The sequence below is a fragment of the Argopecten irradians genome, chromosome 3, assembly GCF_041381155.1.
Source record: "Argopecten irradians isolate NY chromosome 3, Ai_NY, whole genome shotgun sequence".
Classification (NCBI taxonomy): Eukaryota; Metazoa; Mollusca; class Bivalvia; order Pectinida; family Pectinidae; genus Argopecten; species Argopecten irradians.
In genome coordinates this window covers 57,801,185-57,823,997 of record NC_091136.1, presented here as the reverse complement: position 1 = coordinate 57,823,997, position 22,813 = coordinate 57,801,185, and the positions used below count along the sequence as shown (strand labels likewise).

General features: G+C 31.7%; 1 protein-coding gene across 1 annotated transcript; it reads left to right on the top strand.

Moving 5' to 3' along the window:
* Positions 1–1,636: 1,636 nt before the first annotated feature.
* Positions 1,637–22,498, top strand: LOC138319209 (fibrillin-1-like). The gene is made up of 23 exons (XM_069262191.1): positions 1,637–1,755; positions 2,209–2,331; positions 3,131–3,253; positions 3,707–3,829; positions 4,628–4,750; positions 5,204–5,326; positions 6,129–6,251; positions 6,705–6,827; positions 7,627–7,749; positions 8,203–8,325; positions 9,124–9,246; positions 9,700–9,822; positions 10,622–10,744; positions 11,263–11,388; positions 11,562–11,666; positions 12,793–12,894; positions 13,374–13,478; positions 15,155–15,396; positions 15,745–16,055; positions 16,242–16,531; positions 16,944–17,149; positions 21,744–21,936; positions 22,163–22,498. Exons 2-23 carry the CDS (start codon positions 2,310–2,312, stop codon positions 22,441–22,443), a joined length of 3,336 nt encoding a protein of 1,111 aa, XP_069118292.1. The 5' UTR covers positions 1,637–1,755; positions 2,209–2,309; the 3' UTR covers positions 22,444–22,498.
* Positions 22,499–22,813: the final 315 nt, after the last annotated feature.

The following is a 22,813-nucleotide window of genomic DNA, read 5'->3' as shown; positions in this document are numbered from 1 at the left end:
AAAATTTATGTAATGTCATTGCTATATTTGATAATACTGCTAAATAACAAGGAACTTGATTTTAAAATTCCAGAGGCGAGCTTTGCTGTTCTCAAACAGCTCTTGTTCATCTAGTTTTTTCTTTCGAATAAGAAAATAGTATTCCCTTTAAAAAATTGAGTTTTATACATTTTAAGTAGATATGTAGTTTCCAATTTGATTATTTGATATTTGCTTTAGTCTAAAAAGTGTATACATTTTCCAGCAAATATATGTGATATCTATCAATCGACCTTGGACCTGGATGTTCACCGTAATGGTTTCTAATATCTAAACTTTATACTTTAATACATCAATGAGTGTTCCCTACCTGACAAAAGCTAAATAGATATTACGGGAAGGTAAATCCCTGCAAACAAGGTTTAAACGATACATCAAGAACCGTTCACCAACGAAATTCAAGAACTTTACATTTTTATTTCTTTTTCTTATTCCAAAAGATCTTCCAAAAATGAAAACTTTGGTTTCTACTGAGTATTAAATCATATATTTTTTTATATATTCAGTTATAGCAAAAATTGCTCAGTGTAAACTAAATAAATCACTGAATAACTGAGGTACATATTCTAAAAACGGTTTCCTGTAGTCACAGTATCAACAATCCATTATTGCCCTTTTTCCAATATTTGAACGGATGTAAATTTGAATATGTAATTCATAATACAGAAAGAAAAACTAACATTTGTAATTCTGTATAGTAAAGCATTGTCTTCTGCGATTTCAATCTGTGTGTACTTTAATTCACGATAGGCAAATTCAAATGTCAATTTTCATCTCGTGTCTTCCCTCAAGTTCGAAAAGAGTGTTCTTTCTTGAATAATGGAGATTGTAATAGTTAAGTAGATATCTAGTGTCCAAATTCAAGTACATACTTTAATTCCTACGCGAGCAATGTGTTTGATTTGGATATTGCTAGGGGTTGACATTTGATACTTGATTTTTATGTCTAAGATTGGTGTGCATTTGCCAGCTGAGTATATTTTATCAAAATCATAATGTAACATATTACAGATTATAGTATAAAGTTCGCTTATAAAAGCTAAATAGATAATACGGAAAGTTAAATCCCTACAACCAAGTTTTAAACGATACATCTAGAACCGTTCACCAACGAAATTCAAGAATTTTACTTTTTGGTTTATTAAATGAATCACTAAAATAGATTTTTCATATTATTCAGGTATAACAAAAATTGCTCAGTGTATACTAATAAATCAACTTACAAATCATTTAATAATTTGAACAGCATACTATGATGTTTGTGTTAAATACATCAATAATCTGTTTTAATTAATCTTTATGATTCAATATAAACAAATTAAGATTCATATTTTATATATCTCTAATATAATGATGACATTGATATTTTCTTTATGAGGTACATAATCTATGAACGGTTTCCAGTAATCACAGTATCAACAATTGATGATTGCCCTTTTTCCAATATTTGAACAGATAAAATAATAACTGGATAATATCTAAGCAATAACAGATCACAAAATGATAGTAAATATTCTATCCACATCATCTAAATGTTATTATTGACTGTTCTTTTCAAATATATCACATATTGCGACAAACTGCTCATTTCAGATGTTAATGAATGTTTGAATGAACAAAATGACTGTTCAGAAAATGCAGAATGTACAAACACAGAGGGCGGATTTTCTTGTGCATGTAAAGATGGGTTTTCTGGCAACGGTAAAAATTGTGAAGGTGAGTAACCACAAATGGTTTCTGTAAATTTGAATATGTAATTGATAATACAGAAAGAAAAACTAACATTTGTAATTCCGTATAGTAAAGCATTGTCTTCTGCGATTTCAATCTGTATGTACTTTAATTCACGATAGGCAAATTCAAATGTCAATTTTCATCTCGTGTCTTCTCTCAAGTTCGAAAAGAGTGTTCTTTCTTGAATAATGGAGATTGAAATAGTTAAGTAGATATCTAGTGTCCAAATTCAAGTACATACTTTAATTTCTACTCACGCAATGTGTTTGATTTGGATATTGCTAGGGGTTGACATCTGATACTTGATTTTAAAGTCTAAGATAGGTGTGCATTTGCCAGCTGAGTATATAAGAAATATAGAAATGGAACATGGACCTGGTTGTTAGCTGTAATGGTTTCTAGTTTATAAACAATGCCATGACTATATATGTTTAGATATCAATGAGTGTTCCCTATCTGCCACCTCGTGTACACCAAATTCTGACTGTGTCAATACAATTCCGGGATATACCTGTACATGTAAAGAAGGTTTCGAAATGAAGAATGGTATTTGTGAAGGTATGTTCTAATATAATGCTTAAAAGACTATGCTTTATATATAAGTTATATCTCCATGTATACCTGCGATTTAGATTTTGCTTAACTCGTGGAATTAAACGTAATCGGGCAATTGAACACGAATTTTATCAAAATCATAATTGAATATATTACAGTTTATAGTATAAATTTCGCTTATAAAAGCTAAATAGATAATACGGTAAGGTAAATCCCTGAAAACAAGTTTTAAACGATACATCAAGAACCGTTCACCAACGAAATTCAAGAACTTTACTTTTTGGTTTCATGTTCTTATTCGAAACGACGATAGATCTTTAAAATGCCAAAAAAAAGTTCTACTGAGTATTAAATGAATCACTAAAATAGATTTTTTTCATATTATTCAGGTATAACAAAAATTGCTCAGTGTATACTAATAAATCAACTTACAAATCATTTAATAATTTGAACAGCATACTATGATGTTTGTGTTAAATACATCAATAATCTGTTTTGATTAATCTTTATGATTCAATATAAACAGATTAAGTTTCATATTTTATATAACTCCGATATAATGATGACATTGATATTTTCTTTATAAGGTACATAATCTAAAAACGGTTTGCAGTAATCACAGTATCAACAATTGATGATTGCCCTTTTTCCAATATTTGAACAGATAAAATAATAACTGGATAATATCTAAGCAATAACAGATCACAAAATGATAGTAAATATTCTATCCACATCATCTAAATGTTATTATTGACTGTTCTTTTCAAATATATCACATATTGCGACAAACTGCTCATTTCAGATGTTAATGAATGTTTGAATGAACAAAATGACTGTTCAGAAAATGCAGAATGTACAAACACAGAGGGCGGATTTTCTTGTGCATGTAAAGATGGGTTTTCTGGCAACGGTAAAAATTGTGAAGGTGAGTAACCACAAATGGTTTCTGTAAATTTGAATATGTAATTGATAATACAGAAAGAAAAACTAACATTTGTAATTCCGTATAGTAAAGCATTGTCTTCTGCGATTTCAATCTGTATGTACTTTAATTCACGATAGGCAAATTCAAATGTCAATTTTCATCTCGTGTCTTCTCTCAAGTTCGAAAAGAGTGTTCTTTCTTGAATAATGGAGATTGAAATAGTTAAGTAGATATCTAGTGTCCAAATTCAAGTACATACTTTAATTTCTACTCACGCAATGTGTTTGATTTGGATATTGCTAGGGGTTGACATCTGATACTTGATTTTAAAGTCTAAGATAGGTGTGCATTTGCCAGCTGAGTATATAAGAAATATAGAAATGGAACATGGACCTGGTTGTTAGCTGTAATGGTTTCTAGTTTATAAACAATGCCATGACTATATATGTTTAGATATCAATGAGTGTTCCCTATCTGCCACCTCGTGTACACCAAATTCTGACTGTGTCAATACAATTCCGGGATATACCTGTACATGTAAAGAAGGTTTCGAAATGAAGAATGGTATTTGTGAAGGTATGTTCTAATATAATGCTTAAAAGACTATGCTTTATATATAAGTTATATCTCCATGTATACCTGCGATTTTGATTTTGCTTAACTCGTGGAATTAAACGTAATCGGGCAATTGAACACGAATTTTATCAAAATCATAATTGAACATATTACAGCTTATAGTGTAAAGTTCGCTTATAAAAGCTAAATAGATAATACGGTAAGGTAAATCCCTGAAAACAAGTTTTAAACGATACATCAAGAACCGTTCACCAACGAAATTCAAGAACTTTACTTTTTGGTTTCATGTTCTTATTCGAAACGACGGTAGATCTTTGAAATGCCAAAAAAAAGTTCTACTGAGTATTTAATGAATCACTAAAATAGATTTTTTTCATATTATTCAGGTATAACAAAAATTGTTCAGTGTATACTAATAAATCAACTTACAAATCATTTAATAATTTGAACAGCATACTATGATGTTTGTGTTAAATACATCAATAATCTGTTTTAATTAATCTTTATGATTCAATATAAACAGATTAAGTTTCATATTTTATATAACTCCGATATAATGATGACATTGATATTTTCTTTATGAGGTACATAATCTAAAAACGGTTTCCATTAATCACAGTATCAACAATTGATGAGTGCCCTTTTTCCAATATTTGAACAGATAAAATAATAACTGGATAATATCTAAGCAATAACAGATCACAAAATGATAGTAAATATTCTATCCACATCATCTAAATGTTTTATTGACTGTTCTTTTCAAATATATCACATATTGCGACAAACTGCTCATTTCAGATGTTAATGAATGTTTGAATGAACAAAATGACTGTTCAGAAAATGCAGAATGTACAAACACAGAGGGCGGATTTTCTTGTGCATGTAAAGATGGGTTTTCTGGCAACGGTAAAAATTGTGAAGGTGAGTAACCACAAACGGTTTCTGTAAATTTGAATATGTAATTGATAATACAGAAAGAAAAACTAGCATTTGTAATTCCGTATAGTAAAGCATTGTCTTCTGCGATTTCAATCTGTATGTACTTTAATTCACGATAGGCAAATTCAAATGTCAATTTTCATCTCGTGTCTTCTCTCAAGTTCGAAAAGAGTGTTCTTTCTTGAATAATGGAGATTGAAATAGTTAAGTAGATATCTAGTGTCCAAATTTAAGTACATACTTTAATTCCTACGCGAGCAATGTGTTTGATTTGGATATTGCTAGGGGTTGACATTTGATACTTGATTTTAAAGTCGAAGATAGGTGTGCATTTGCCAGCTGAGTATATAAGAAATATAGAAATGGAACATGGACCTGGTTGTTAGCTGTAATGGTTTCTAGTTTATAAACAATGCCATGACTATATATGTTTAGATATCAATGAGTGTTCCCTATCTGCCACCTCGTGTACACCAAATTCTGACTGTGTCAATACAATTCCGGGATATACCTGTACATGTAAAGAAGGTTTCGAAATGAAGAATGGTATTTGTGAAGGTATGTTCTAATATAATGCTTAAAAGACTATGCTTTATATATAAGTTATATCTCCATGTATACCTTGCGATTTTGATTTTGCTTAACTCGTGGAATTAAACGTAATCGGGCAATTGAACACGAATTTTATCAAAATCATAATTGAACATATTACAACTTATAGTGTAAAGTTCGCTTATAAAAGCTAAATAGATAATACGGTAAGGTAAATCCCTGAAAACAAGTTTTAAACGATACATCAAGAACCGTTCACCAACGAAATTCAAGAACTTTACTTTTTGGTTTCATGTTCTTATTCGAAACGACGGTAGATCTTTAAAATGCCAAAAAAAAGTTCTACTGAGTATTAAATGAATCACTAAAATAGATTTTTTTCATATTATTATTCAGGTATAACAAAAATTGTTCAGTGTATACTAATAAATCAACTTACAAATCATTTAATAATTTGAACAGCATACTATGATGTTTGTGTTAAATACATCAATAATCTGTTTTGATTAATCTTTATGATTCAATATAAACAGATTAAGTTTCATATTTTATATAACTCCGATATAATGATGACATTGATATTTTCTTTATGAGGTACATAATCTAAAAACGGTTTGCAGTAATCACAGTATCAACAATTGATGATTGCCCTTTTTCCAATATTTGAACAGATAAAATAATAACTGGATAATATCTAAGCAATAACAGATCACAAAATGATAGTAAATATTCTATCCACATCATCTAAATGTTTTATTGACTGTTCTTTTCAAATATATCACATATTGCGACAAACTGCTCATTTCAGATGTTAATGAATGTTTGAATGAACAAAATGACTGTTCAGAAAATGCAGAATGTACAAACACAGAGGGCGGATTTTCTTGTGCATGTAAAGATGGGTTTTCTGGCAACGGTAAAAATTGTGAAGGTGAGTAACCACAAACGGTTTCTGTAAATTTGAATATGTAATTCATAATGCAGAAAGAAAAACTAACATTTGTAATTCCGTATAGTAAAGCATTGTCTTCTGCGATTTCAATTTGTATGTACTTTAATTCACGATAGGCAAATTCAAATGTCAATTTTCATCTCGTGTCTTCTCTCAAGTTCGAAAAGAGTGTTCTTTCTTGAATAATGGAGATTGAAATAGTTAAGTAGATATCTAGTGTCCAAATTCAAGTACATACTTTAATTCCTACGCGAGCAATGTGTTTGATTTGGATATTGCTAGGGGTTGACATTTGATGCTTGATTTTAAAGTCTAAAATAGGTATGCATTTGCCAGCTGAGTATATAAGAAATATAGAAATGGAACATGGACCTGGTTGTTAGCTGTAATGGTTTCTAGTTTATAAACAATGCCATGACTATATATGTTTAGATATCAATGAGTGTTCCCTATCTGCCACCTCGTGTACACCAAATTCTGACTGTGTCAATACAATTCCGGGATATACCTGTACATGTAAAGAAGGTTTCGAAATGAAGAATGGTATTTGTGAAGGTATGTTCTAATATAATGCTTAAAAGACTATGCTTTATATATAAGTTATATCTCCATGTATACCTTGCGATTTTGATTTTGCTTAACTCGTGGAATTAATTGTAATCGGGCAATTGAACACGAATTTTATCAAAATCATAATTGAATATATTACAGTTTATAGTATAAATTTCGCTTATAAAAGCTAAATAGATAATACGGTAAGGTAAATCCCTGAAAACAAGTTTTAAACGATACATCAAGAACCGTTCACCAACGAAATTCAAGAACTTTACTTTTTGGTTTCATGTTCTTATTCGAAACGACGGTAGATCTTTAAAATGCCAAAAAAAAGTTCTACTGAGTATTTAATGAATCACTAAAATAGATTTTTTTCATATTATTCAGGTATAACAAAAATTGTTCAGTGTATACTAATAAATCAACTTACAAATCATTTAATAATTTGAACAGCATACTATGATGTTTGTGTTAAATACATCAATAGTCTGTTTTAATTAATCTTTATGATTCAATATAAACAGATTAAGTTTCATATTTTATATAACTCCAATATAATGATGACATTGATATTTTCTTTATGAGGTACATAATCTATGAACGGTTTCCAGTAATCACAGTATCAACAATTGATGATTGCCCTTTTTCCAATATTTGAACAGATAAAATAATAACTGGATAATATCTAAGCAATAACAGATCACAAAATGATAGTAAATATTCTATCCACATCATCTAAATGTTTTATTGACTGTTCTTTTCAAATATATCACATATTGCGACAAACTGCTCATTTCAGATGTTAATGAATGTTTGAATGAACAAAATGACTGTTCAGAAAATGCAGAATGTACAAACACAGAGGGCGGATTTTCTTGTGCATGTAAAGATGGGTTTTCTGGCAACGGTAAAAATTGTGAAGGTGAGTAACCACAAATGGTTTCTGTAAATTTGAATATGTAATTCATAATGCAGAAAGAAAAACTAACATTTGTAATTCCGTATAGTAAAGCATTGTCTTCTGCGATTTCAATCTGTATGTACTTTAATTCACGATAGGCAAATTCAAATGTCAGTTTTCATCTCGTGTCTTCTCTAAAGTTCGAAAAGAGTGTTCTTTCTTGAATAATGGAGATTGAAATAGTTAAGTAGATATCTAGTGTCCAAATTCAAGTACATACTTTAATTCCTACGCGAGCAATGTGTTTGATTTGGATATTGCTAGGGGTTGACATTTGATGCTTGATTTTAAAGTCTAAAATAGGTGTGCATTTGCCAGCTGAGTATATAAGAAATATAGAAATGGAACATGGACCTGGTTGTTAGCTGTAATGGTTTCTAGTTTATAAACAATGCCATGACTATATATGTTTAGATATCAATGAGTGTTCCCTATCTGCCACCTCGTGTACACCAAATTCTGACTGTGTCAATACAATTCCGGGATATACCTGTACATGTAAAGAAGGTTTCGAAATGAAGAATGGTATTTGTGAAGGTATGTTCTAATATAATGCTTAAAAGACTATGCTTTATATATAAGTTATATCTCCATGTATACCTTGCGATTTTGATTTTGCTTAACTCGTGGAATTAAACGTAATCGGGCAATTGAACACGAATTTTATCAAAATCACAATTGAACATATTACAGCTTATAGTATAAAGTTCGCTTATAAAAGCTAAATATATAATACGGTAAGGTAAATCCCTGAAAACAAGTTTTAAACGATACATCAAGAACCGTTCACCAACGAAATTCAAGAACTTTACTTTTTGGTTTCATGTTCTTATTCGAAACGACGGTAGATCTTTAAAATGCCAAAAAAAAGTTCTACTGAGTATTAAATGAATCACTAAAATAGATTTTTTTTCATATTATTCAGGTATAACAAAAATTGTTCAGTGTATACTAATAAATCAACTTACAAATCATTTAATAATTTGAACAGCATACTATGATGTTTGTGTTAAATACATCAATAGTCTGTTTTAATTAATCTTTATGATTCAATATAAACAGATTAAGTTTCATATTTTATATAACTCCGATAAATTGATGACATTGATATTTTTTATGAGGTACATAATCTATGAACGGTTTCCAGTAATCACAGTATCAACAATTGATGAGTGCCCTTTTTCCAATATTTGAACAGATAAAATAATAACTGGATAATATCTAAGCAATAACAGATCACAAAATGATAGTAAATATTCTATCCACATCATCTAAATGTTTTATTGACTGTTCTTTTCAAATATATCACATATTGCGACAAACTGCTCATTTCAGATGTTAATGAATGTTTGAATGAACAAAATGACTGTTCAGAAAATGCAGAATGTACAAACACAGAGGGCGGATTTTCTTGTGCATGTAAAGATGGGTTTTCTGGCAACGGTAAAAATTGTGAAGGTGAGTAACCACAAACGGTTTCTGTAAATTTGAATATGTAATTCATAATGCAGAAAGAAAAACTAACATTTGTAATTCCGTATAGTAAAGCATTGTCTTCTGCGATTTCAATTTGTATGTACTTTAATTCACGATAGGCAAATTCAAATGTCAATTTTCATCTCGTGTCTTCTCTCAAGTTCGAAAAGAGTGTTCTTTCTTGAATAATGGAGATTGAAATAGTTAAGTAGATATCTAGTGTCCAAATTCAAGTACATACTTTAATTCCTACGCGAGCAATGTGTTTGATTTGGATATTGCTAGGGGTTGACATTTGATGCTTGATTTTAAAGTCTAAAATAGGTATGCATTTGCCAGCTGAGTATATAAGAAATATAGAAATGGAACATGGACCTGGTTGTTAGCTGTAATGGTTTCTAGTTTATAAACAATGCCATGACTATATATGTTTAGATATCAATGAGTGTTCCCTATCTGCCACCTCGTGTACACCAAATTCTGACTGTGTCAATACAATTCCGGGATATACCTGTACATGTAAAGAAGGTTTCGAAATGAAGAATGGTATTTGTGAAGGTATGTTCTAATATAATGCTTAAAAGACTATGCTTTATATATAAGTTATATCTCCATGTATACCTGCGATTTTGATTTTGCTTAACTCGTGGAATTAAACGTAATCGGGCAATTGAACACGAATTTTATCAAAATCATAATTGAACATATTACAGCTTATAGTGTAAAGTTCGCTTATAAAAGCTAAATAGATAATACGGTAAGGTAAATCCCTGAAAACAAGTTTTAAACGATACATCAAGAACCGTTCACCAACGAAATTCAAGAACTTTACTTTTTGGTTTCATGTTCTTATTCGAAACGACGGTAGATCTTTGAAATGCCAAAAAAAGTTCTACTGAGTATTAAATGAATCACTAAAATAGATTTTTTTTCATATTATTCAGGTATAACAAAAATTGCTCAGTGTATACTAATAAATCAACTTACAAATCATTTAATAATTTGAACAGCATACTATGATGTTTGTGTTAAATACATCAATAATCTGTTTTAATTAATCTTTATGATTCAATATAAACAGATTAAGTTTCATATTTTATATAACTCTGATATAATAATGACATTGATATTTTCTTTATGAGGTACATAATCTAAAAACGGTTTCCAGTAATCACAGTATCAACAATTGATGATTGCCCTTTTTCCAATATTTGAACAGATAAAATAATAACTGGATAATATCTAAGCAATAACAGATCACAAAATGATAGTAAATATTCTATCCACATCATCTAAATGTTATTATTGACTGTTCTTTTTAAATATATCACATATTGCGACAAACTGCTTATTTCAGATGTTAATGAATGTTTGAATGAACAAAATGACTGTTCAGAAAATGCAGAATGTACAAACACAGAGGGCGGATTTTCTTGTGCTTGTAAAGATGGGTATTCTGGCAACGGTAGAACTTGTGAAGGTGCGTAACCGTAAACGGTTTTCCGTGTTACATGTTACAGAAAGGAAACAAAGCCTATTTTTGTTCAATAACAGGCAAACTCAAAATATCAATTTGTATTTTGATTTTCTTATCAATTCGAAATTAGTTACTGTCTTTCTATTTTATTTCTCAATTGCTTTAGAAGTTGACGTTTTGTTATGGTTGTCCTAGCTTCCTTTGCTTTCAATGAGTATTTGATAATTGGTTTTAAAGTCTAAACCTAGTATGCATTTGCCAGCTGATATAAATTTGACATATAAGATATATAGAAATCGAACAAGGACCTAATTGTTAACTGCAATGGTTTCTAGTTTCTACACTATCATTAGGTTGGGTAAACAAACTAAAATGAGAAAAAAAATAAACAAAAAGCTGAAACAAAGAAGTTTGACTTTTATTTCTTTAATCACTTAAATCATACCTCATTCTTATTTGTAGATGTGGAATCGCTATATGCTAAATGACATATTTCCCTTATCTTAATTATTTTCATATAGATATCGACGAATGCACTACTGATACATATGACTGTCCTGAATTTTCAAAATGTGTAAACAGCCCTGCAGGAAGATATAGCTGCGAGTGCAAAGACGGCTACAAGATGATTGGCAACAAGTGTAAACGTATGTACATCTACAGATGGTATGGCCTGCAATGTATATTGTATTGCTAACTAAAATTAGAATAAGTGCAAATGTATGCTCGTGTAAAACAAATAATAGGATGAACACACAAGTTACGTATAGCTAGAGCATTTTTAATCTTGATTGGTAAACATTGTGTTTTCCTTTTTCAGTTGTGTGTGGACGTAGATTATGTGTGGACAACGCTAGATGTGTCAACAATCGCCGTTGCGTATGTCATCAGGGTTACTACGGTGTAGGACACGTGAATTGTACAGGTATGCTTTTAAATAGGTTTCAATTTTGTGCAAAATATGGAACAAGAGACAGCTTACGGTTCAATATTCGCTCGTCGTGGATATGTACATAGTTAGAATATTGTGAAAGGACAAAGTTAATGTATGTGCTTGCAAGTCATGATCATTAGTACATGTGAGACATTGTGCCTAGTTATTTTAAGAGAACGTTTTAAAGTAAGCAAAGTTCTATATGTATGTATACATCACCACTGAAGTAAGTAAAAGTTTTCACTAAGGGACAACCGCAGTCAGAACGAGTCAAGACAATCAAGAGGTATCCCTACAAGCTACTTCTAGCTTCCTTTAATACGAAGTTTAGCCAAAGTTCAGCCAAAGTTGTATACTTTTAAAAGGGTAAAGTTAATTTGAGCGAATGTGTATACATGTACCTTGATTGATTATTTCTGCGATTGTTAAAGATGCTACACTGCTGACGAATGGTATTTTTTCTCTATCAAAAGTAGGAGCTGACGAATTAGTGTTTTTCTTCAGTTGAAAACGTTTCTTTACATCCACGTTACTAAGCACTATATCGAATGAGATACTGATAACGCATGTACCAAGAGCAAAATAAATTATCCTATATGTATTTTTCAATTACATGTATTTAGACACATTCATTACATTTTTAGCAGCAGTGAAATATAAGGTTTTACGCTGAACATAAATGCAATATACTTCACTTCGGTGAAAATAGCAATTCGCTTTTTTACCAATTGGAATATCATTGACAGTGAAAATATAACTATGATTGTTATCTCAATAGTTTTAGCACAAAAACTGACGTCGCAAAAATACGACGGAATATCGCAAGGGAAAATAACTGTGAAATACAATGGTGGAATAACCTTTGGTGTAACTAGTAGTGAAGGTCTTTTGTAAATGGAAGCGAGAAAACAAATGTAATAAATACAATATTCCTTGTTTCTTGAAAAATATCAGTTTCCACCTCACTCGATGAAATATAACTGGTACTCATTAAGGAGTATCCTCAATATATACACGATTTAAGATCAATTATTGTTCAAATGATGGATACCGTTTACTGCTCTGTCGGCGGTGCAGCATCTTTAAAACCATACATTGGCGTATGCTTATGTTTTAGATACCTGTGGAGGACATGAATGTGTGAAATTTTCTGGGTGTACCCGAAACAAATGTAAATGCTACAGAAACTTTTATGGAGATGCAACTGTGAAGTGCAGAAGTTAGTACTAGTATTCCTTTGCCAGAATATCTTATATAATCGTCTCTTTCACGGTAGTCTCACATTACGTGCTTATACATGCATGTCACCGTTTAATTGAATCTTAATTTGGTTTTATTATACACTTGATATTCCTTTTAGACGGATAGTGTTAGGGGAGTTAATTACCATCACTGCGGTATTTAACGGCATGTACATTCTTCTTTAATAGTAACATGAATATCTTGCTCTTTAAGACAAATATCAGGAGAACATTTACTTCCTTGCACAATAATTTGTAAGTCACACACACAGTGTTATACGATTTCACTTAATACATTGTAAATATTATCAATGGCAGAAAATATATAGACAGTAGTCCCCCGTTACAGCTCCCCTGCATTGTTTGTCGCTGCGTGTGTGTGTCATCGGCTTGATGACAATCCCATGTCATTTGGTCCCTTGCTATCAATTGTTGTAAAAGTGATGTATAACTTTAGGACTATGCGGACCGTCCAAGAAGAGGTGTGACGAAAATGCCGTGTGTAAACGCAGGAAATGTGTATGTAATAAAGGCTATATCGGCGACGGTACCAAGTGTCACAGTAAGTAAAGCATTGTGCGCTGTACACTAACTAAACAATATCTTAGGTTACGGATATAACCTATGTGTAATATCCTCAGCACACATCGTCTCTAGTTTTATTATGTAAGGACTGTGTATATCTTTGCTACCTTTCAGTTAACAAATTTATCATTTTAAACTGCAAACAAATATTATTAAATTAAGTTTTTGTGTTTAAAATATTAAGTACATCCCGGCTAGGGCTCTTTTTGGCACTCAATCTATAAAAAAATTTTTAAAAAAAACAGATATTAAGTTGTTCTGTTTGAAATATTATGTACATCACAGATTCATTTGTAATAGAAAATGTTTTTAATTTGCAGCTTTCCATTCAAAATATACGTTAAATGCAGCGACTTCGAACAAAATATCAGGGTTTTTTTTTTTTGTTTTTTTTTTTTAATTTTCGTCTAAGAAACGATCTTGAACAAGCTTATTATTAATGATAATATGTAGTTATTTTAAACACGTCTTTAGGAGATGTATAAAGTTTGTTCAAGGATGAGCACTATGGTTTTTGGATTAGAACCTAAGTAAATATTGGACAAGTTGACAAAATATCCACTATATTATAGCTTAGATGTTATGGCAACTGCGATAATACACAATCATCATACCTCTTGTATCAAGGATGTACTCGTGACGGGAAATTCAATAATACACAATCATCATACCTCTTGTATCAAGGATGTCCTCGTGACGTGAAATTGAATAATACACAATCATCATACCTCTTGTATCAAGGATGTCCTCGTGACGTGAAATTCAATAATACACAACCATCATACCTCTTGTATCAAGGATGTACTCGTGACGTGAAATTCAATATACACAATCATCATACCTCTTGTATCAAGGATGTACACGTGACGTGAAATTCAATAATACACAATCATCATACCTCTTGTATCAAGGATGTACTCGTGACGTGAAATTCAATATACACAATCATCATACCTCTTGTATCAAGGATGTACACGTGACGTGAAATTCAATAATACACAATCATCATACCTCTTGTATCAAGGATGTACTCGTGACGTGAAATTCTATAATACACAATCATCATACCTCTTGTATCAAGGATGTACACGTGACGTGAAATTCAATAATACACAATCATCATACCTCTTGTATCAAGGATGTACTCGTGACGTGAAATTCAATATACACAATCATCATACCTCTTGTATCAAGGATGTACACGTGACGTGAAATTCAATAATACACAATCATCATACCTCTTGTATCAAGGATGTACTCGTGACGTGAAATTCAATAATTCACAATCATCATACCTCTTGTATCAAGGATGTCCTCGTGACGTGAAATTCAATAATACACAATCATCATACCTCTTGTATCAAGGATGTCCTCGTGACGTGAAATTCAATAATTTAATCGCTGAATAATAGGAATGAAAAACAATCGAATTTGAGGGTTAATTATAGAAATGACCAAAACCTATTGATATTTGTCGTCGTTTGGATTGTAGTTGATATTAATGTTTGACGCTTTTTGCGAATATTTCACTAGTATTCGGTGATATCCATGGCAAATGTACGTGCTTGTTCATTACATATAGGGTATGAAATTAGTGTTCAATTTATATGATATTTGTTGATAGATATTAACTATTGACGCTTGCTATTCTAGAGCCCTGTACCTGTTCCGCATCTGGCCATGTGCACTACCGAACATTTGACGGTTCTATGATACGATACTCAGCAAACTGTAGCTACCTGCTGTCCGATCATACTGATAGTAGGGACCCATATTGTGACTACAGAATCATTGTCAACAATGAAGCCGGACATGACGGAGAACCAGTTACCATCAAATCCGTTTTAATCGAAATATACGGCCAAACCGTGCTCCTGAAAGGAAATGATGTCTCGGTGAGTAAAGCAATTACGTGTATCTGAAAGCGTGCTTGTGGGATGTCTAAGACCATTGCAAACCATATATTATGAGACCGCATGTGTGTAAATGTCTTTCTATTTTCTATGTATCAGGTAAATCCTTGACAGTCAGTCACTTAATGATTATTTCTAATGCGAAGGTATAACATTCAGAAGATATAATATTCAGAAGGTATAATATTTAAAAGGTATAATATTCAGAAGGTATGATAAATTACTGTGCTTATTATTAGTCAGCAATGTATCTATCATATTGATAAAGCGAATTAATTATGAAAATAATCGTAAAATGGTCAGCATTTCATTATTTAACTTCTTTATTAGGTTGACAATTTGCATACAGACCTTCCGTACAGTAGTAAAACCGGGGCTTTGAGGATTTCCCATAGTGGTATATACACGGTAGTGGAGACGGACTGTCACGTCACTATTCAGTGGAGCGGCAAGGCCACTGTTTTGGTAGAGGTACCCGAGGGATACAGCCCAAACCTCAGTGGGATGTGCGGTAACTGTGATAAGGAGAAGAATGATTACCGCACTCTGAATGGTGAGGATGTTTCCGAATCAGTTGACAGAGACAACAAGATCGGACGCAGTAACTTGATACCAATGGTTGTGGACGGGGTGCCGCAAGTGTAAGTGTATTAATAAAACTATGAAATGTTATTTAAATGCATAACATTTAGTATCATAGTATTTTATTTATCTTTAAAACATTTTTTTTCACTATGTTTCCAAAGGTGTTTTTTTTTCTTGAGTTGCTAGCAAGTTTAAACAACCGAACCGAAACACAAAGTATTATTTCCATTATTCTCCTACAGATGTCACGCTGATTCACCTAAACTATGCAATGTCGGCCAAAATAAAATAGCCACACGACGTGGAAAATGTGGCCAACTTCATCCTGATGTGAAAGCATCCAGATTCCTCAAGTGCATCGAGGCAGACCGACTCCTCGCACAAGATATGTACAACGTTTGTGTTCAAGATTACTGTCATAGCATCAGAGATAGGAAAGTGCGAGATCAGGTCTTGTGTAATGTGTTGGAGGGATACGCAGCATGGTGCAGCAGGATGAACACATTGGCCAGATGGAGAATGGGATTGTGCAGTAAGATATTCAGCTTAACTATTTGATATGAAACTTAACATAGTACCTCTACGGCAAATAACTGTAATGCTGAATGCTATAACACAAAAACCGAAGTTCTTTAACCATGTACCCTTTGGTGATGTGTGTCACTCTGCTTTAAACTACAGTGAAATGTTCTACAGAAAGTTGTTGTTATTATTGTTACGTTAGTTGTCAATACTCAAACGTAGGATGATTTTCGGGATATTCGAAAATTGCGAACTACCTCTTACCAAACTTTTGAAACCACGTTCATAAATAAAACATCAAAGGATGACCGGAGGAATTATAGCAATACTTGATGTCCCGAGTAAAAGATAGTTTGACTGGCGTGGTTCTGTTAATGATAATGATATTCTATTGAAAATACATGGAAATGTTTTTATTTCAGGAAAAAGTATAAAGTGTCAAAAACGGTCTGCATACCGAGCGGTAACAAAAGGCTGTGCTAATTCTTGTGTCGACAGAAATGCAGCACCCAAATGCACAAGGCCTAAAGTAGACGGTTGTGTGTGCAAACGCGGGTTTATTGAAAGTGGAGACACGTGTGTTCGTAAGAGGAACTGCGGATGTCAGGAAAACGGTCGTTATTTCAAGGTAGGTCGTCAGAGCATATTTCCTCCTTACTATGCTTTTTTACATTAATTATTTTCATTTAAGGATAAAAGTATCTTTATAGTTGTACTATCGAAGGGTATAATTGAGTCGGGTAACATACAATTTTGTTGTTTTAATTGTGCTGTGTTTTACATTGTATATATGTGAAGACTTGTGTGAAGATATTGTTTCATGGACCGCGACAAATATCGATACCCTACACTTTATCCTTCCATAGAAACACCAGAAAGATACTTTAATCCTTATATCTACCTGTATCTTATCCATATGTATACAAAATGTTACAAATAGGATAATTCACCACTTTTTGTTTAACAATTTTAATAACTGGAGTTGTCATAACAAATCTCAATATTCTGGCTCTTTGATCATAAAACAGTGTAAGAGTCTAAAGCTGCTAAGTCGTCAACAAAGACGTGGCTACCTATAACAGCATATGTGAGTGGTTAAAAGTTGGTCACAAGACCATAGGAGCAGGCAGTCATGATAGTTAATCAGATAACTTATACTATTATTATACTGGATATACCGATCATCAGATTATGAGAAGAGATAATAGACGACACCACTGTTATTGAGAAAGATGAGAAGTTGGCTCAACATTCGACATTCGATATCCGACATTCCAAAACGTCAATATGGTGTGTTTTCAGTAGCCAAAAGACCGAACGTTGATGTTGTGTCGACATGAGATATGAGACATTCGCATTTTGAATGCTTTACAGCTCAACATTCGACATTCAATACCCAGGTCATGGAGATCGCTCGACATACGACAATCTCATTTTTAATGTCGTGAAGCTTGCTATGTGACATTTGCATTTTTCAATGTCATGCAACTCGACAATCGACATTCAGTATTCAAAATACTAAAAAATGTATAAGCCGTGGCTTGTTATCGAAATTTTAGGGTATGATCATTTTCCTAGAGCCCATGCTTGAAATGTCGTGTAGATTAATACCATTTTGAATCACCTTAGTATGTGACATATGAGATGTATTAAGTAAATACCACCAAATTGGCACCTTTGGCACTGAAACTCATGCACTCGTAGATTAGCCCTAGCATTTATACAAAGGAAGAGTGTCAATTAGGGTCTTCTGGTGGCCATGACCGATAAGCATTATTTTTTGTTTACAGATACCCGGGGGTTAGGACATCATGATATGACATATGATTAAGATCAGGTCAAAGTCCCTTGTGAGTTATGGGGGAGGGGTTAAACAGGAGGGGCAATTTTTTGTTTTGTCAAGTTTTGTTGGAACCAAATTATATTTTTGAATAATTTCATATGAGTTATAATTCATTTGTATGTTAAAAATAAAACATTTTGGAAAATATTACTTGGTGTCAAACAATAGGTTACAGTGACCTATTTTGTTAAATGTCAAATATTCAAGAATAAAGTTCATCTGGTGCCATAATATACTAGACTAAATGTTATATACATTATATCAAATTGCAATGAGCAATATATTTGCATATTATAAATTTAGGCAAAGAATATTGTGGATTAGAAAGGATTGAGTAGGGAGAGCAGGGGGGAGAGGTGAAGAAGATTTTTCCTTTTTTAAACTTTTACACCAATAATTGTTTTGCTTGTGTTCAGAGGGTCATATACTTGCTAAAATACTTTGCAATAAAATTTTGAAATGCAATAATGATTTTGCAAATGTTTTTAAATATGCATTGTATTATATTTAATTACATTCTCTCAAATGCGATTCATTACGGAAAAATACTACTATTTGATTCCGTTTATGTTACTTCTGAACATAGCAATACAATTATTGGTGTTTTAAAGTTCAAAAATTAAAAAAAATCCTTACCCCCGGGTATCTGTAAACAAAAAATAATGCGTATCGGTCATGACCACCAGAGGACCCAAACTGACACTCCTACTTTGTAATCCCTAATGTATATAACATTGAGAGAAGTAGTTTATACTATTTAAGAGGTACATTATATACAACAGTGTACACTATCCATTAAAGAGGTTCATTATATACAACATTGTACACTATCCATTAAAGAGGTTCATTATATACAACATTGTACACTATCCATTAAAGAGGTTCATTATATACAACATTGTACACTATCCATTAAAGAGTTACATTATATACAACATTGTACATTATCCATTAAAGAGGTTCATTATATACAACATTGTACACTATCCATTAAAGAGTTACATTATATACAACATTGTACATTATCCATTAAAGAGTTACATTATATACAACATTGTACATTATCCATTAAAGAGGTTCATTATATACAACATTGTACACTATCCATTAAAGAGTTACATTATATACAACATTGTACATTATCCATTAAAGAGGTACATTATATACAACATTGTACATTATCCATTAAAGAGGTTCATTATATACAACATTGTACACTATCCATTAAAGAGTTACATTATATACAACATTGTACATTATCCATTAAAGAGGTACATTATATACAACATTGTACACTATCCATTAAAGAGGTACATTATATACAACATTGTACATTATCCATTAAAGAGGTACATTATATACAACATTGTACACTATCCATTAAAGAGTTACATTATATACAACATTGTACATTATCTATTAAAGAGGTACATTATATACAACATTGTACATTATCCATTAAAGAGGTTCATTATATACAACATTGTACACTATCCATTAAAGAGTTACATTATATACAACATTGTACATTATCCATTAAAGAGGTTCATTATATACAACATTGTACATTATCTATTAAAGAGGTACATTATATACAACATTGTACATTATCCATTAAAGAGGTTCATTATATACAACATTGTACACTATCCATTAAAGAGTTACATTATATACAACATTGTACATTATCTATTAAAGAGGTACATTATATACAACATTGTACACTATCCATTAAAGAGGTTCATTATATACAACATTGTACACTATCCATTAAAGAGGTTCATTATATACAACATTGTACATTATCTATTAAAGAGGTACATTATATACAACATTGTACACTATCCATTAAAGAGGTTCATTATATACAACATTGTACACTATCCATTAAAGAGGTACATTATATACAACATTGTACACTATCCATTAAAGAGTTACATTATATACAACATTGTACACTATCCATTAAAGAGTTACATTATAGACAACATTGTACATTATCCATTAAAGAGTTACATTATATACAACATTGTACATTATCCATTAAAGAGTTACATTATATACAACATTGTACATTATCTATTAAAGAGGTACATTATATACAACATTGTACATTATCCATTAAAGAGTTACATTATATACAACATTGTACATTATCTATTAAAGAGGTACATTATATACAACATTGTACATTATCCATTAAAGAGTTACATTATATACAACATTGTACACTATCCATTAAAGAGGTACATTATATACAACATTGTACATTATCTATTAAAGAGGTACATTATATACAGCATTGTACATTATCTATTAAAGAGGTACATTATATACAACATTGTACATTATCCATTGACATTATAATGTTCACTGTTCAGCTGCAAAACATTTAAAATGGGAATGTCGTATGTTGAGCTGTATTGCATTGAAAAATCGGCTTGTTTGCCAGTGACATTTTTTAAAATATTGAATGTCGTTTATTGGACTGCAGGAAAATCAGAACACATCCTGTAGGAAAATGAATCAATTTTGAATGTCGAATGTCGAGCTGTACAGCATTCAAAATATGAATTTCGTATGGCCTATGCGACATTTCAGCTTGAAATATACCATCTTGCAAATTGCTAACCGAAAATGGAAAATTGATAAAATCATTTTTTCAGTGATATATTAATGAATGTAGTCTCAGTCTTGTTGGTTTTTAAAATACGAGTAAAATACGAAACCATTGTATTTTTACCAACACTAACTAATTTTCTTTATTTTCAAGAATCGTTTCTATAAGGAATAATCCTGTTTTAGCGTATCTTCGCCCCTTACAAAACATTAAGCAAAACAAAAAAACGAAAACCCATGTCGATTTTACAATATTTGCATATGATATAACCGATGTAATATATTTTTCAAATATCATATAAAAACATGGGGTTCTCGATCAAATTCACCATTTTGCAAGCTTAAAGTTTGTAATTCATTAACCTAACACCATTTCATTGTGTGATAAATCATATTTGACTATTTTGAAAAAACAATCCACGAAACATAAGTTAACATTAGTTAATGTGTTTTGTGATATTGAATCAGGTGTATGTCTGACTATTTTATTATTTTTCCATATTTTAAGATTTTAAACAAATCTGTATGCATTTTTTTTAAATTTTCGGAATGTCGGTACGTACTGGTTACAATGATTGCGCACACCGAAATAAAATGACCGGTACTATAAATTCAGCGATTTTCTCACAGTGGAAACTTAGTAAACATTGTTTGATAGGTTATTTTACAAGATTTAACTGCATTTCCAAAAGATAGTGTGAAAGCATTCAAGTTGTTATCGTCTTAAAATGTTCATGAACTTAAATTCAAAATATTTTAGTTAAACACCATCCGACGCACCAGCGACTGTACTAGAGTGGAGAAATGTATGAAAAGAGGGAATAGTGCCCAATTTGAGGTTATCCACTCCGACGAGGGCTGCAGCCAATGGGCCACGTGTTCAAAAACTGATGGGGTTTACAACTGTGTCTGCTTACCTGGTTTCACTGGAGATGGCTTCAACACATGCACACGTAAGAGTTTTATTTATCTTCGCTATAAAACTAAGATGGGTATTTATTTAACTATTTCCGCACGGTAGTGTTTCTTGGATTATGTCACTTGGATGTGTATAGTGAATTGTAATATCGATTATATCATTAAAAATGAGCTTTCCCTCAAACTATTATTTCTTAGACAAAGCTTATATAAGCCTGCGTCCCTGATGTAACTATTTTTGTGAAATGTTTTACCTTCCAGCTGAGACCACGTGTGCTGTATCGGAATCCATAGATGATTGCATCGCTACTGTGAAACTAACTGGTCGCTGTATATACAAATCGAAGCACAATAGAAAGTGCGATTACTTTGTCTACACAATGGAGGAACAATCGTATATCCACTTTACCGGAATGCATGGTCACGTAACCCTTATGCCAATGAAGGAAACGTACAAGGACTGTGCATCGTTTTCGCTTGATCATGTAAATGCTACAGTCACTATCAAAGAGCCAGTCTGCGCGTGTCCTCCTGGCCACTGAGCGCCTTCAAGTATTAAACATATATTGCTAAAATGATATAAAATGCAATAAAATGTCTTTGAGCGTTTCTTAGATTTCTTGATTTCTTAGTATAAATATTTGCATGCTACATGTATTGCACCTATTGGTATACATACAAATTTTACTTGTTCAAAATATATATTCCACCACAGCTAGGGGACTGTCACAATACGGAAGTAATAATAATAATCCAGACATAATTTTACTAACTTGTTATTGGCAAGAAAATTTTGAAAATTTCATTTCCATGTTATGCTTAAATTTTGCTGATCATTAATAAACACATCCTATGTTATATATAGGGATTGAATGTATTTTACTAATTTTCAGAGCGACTATGAATAGCAGA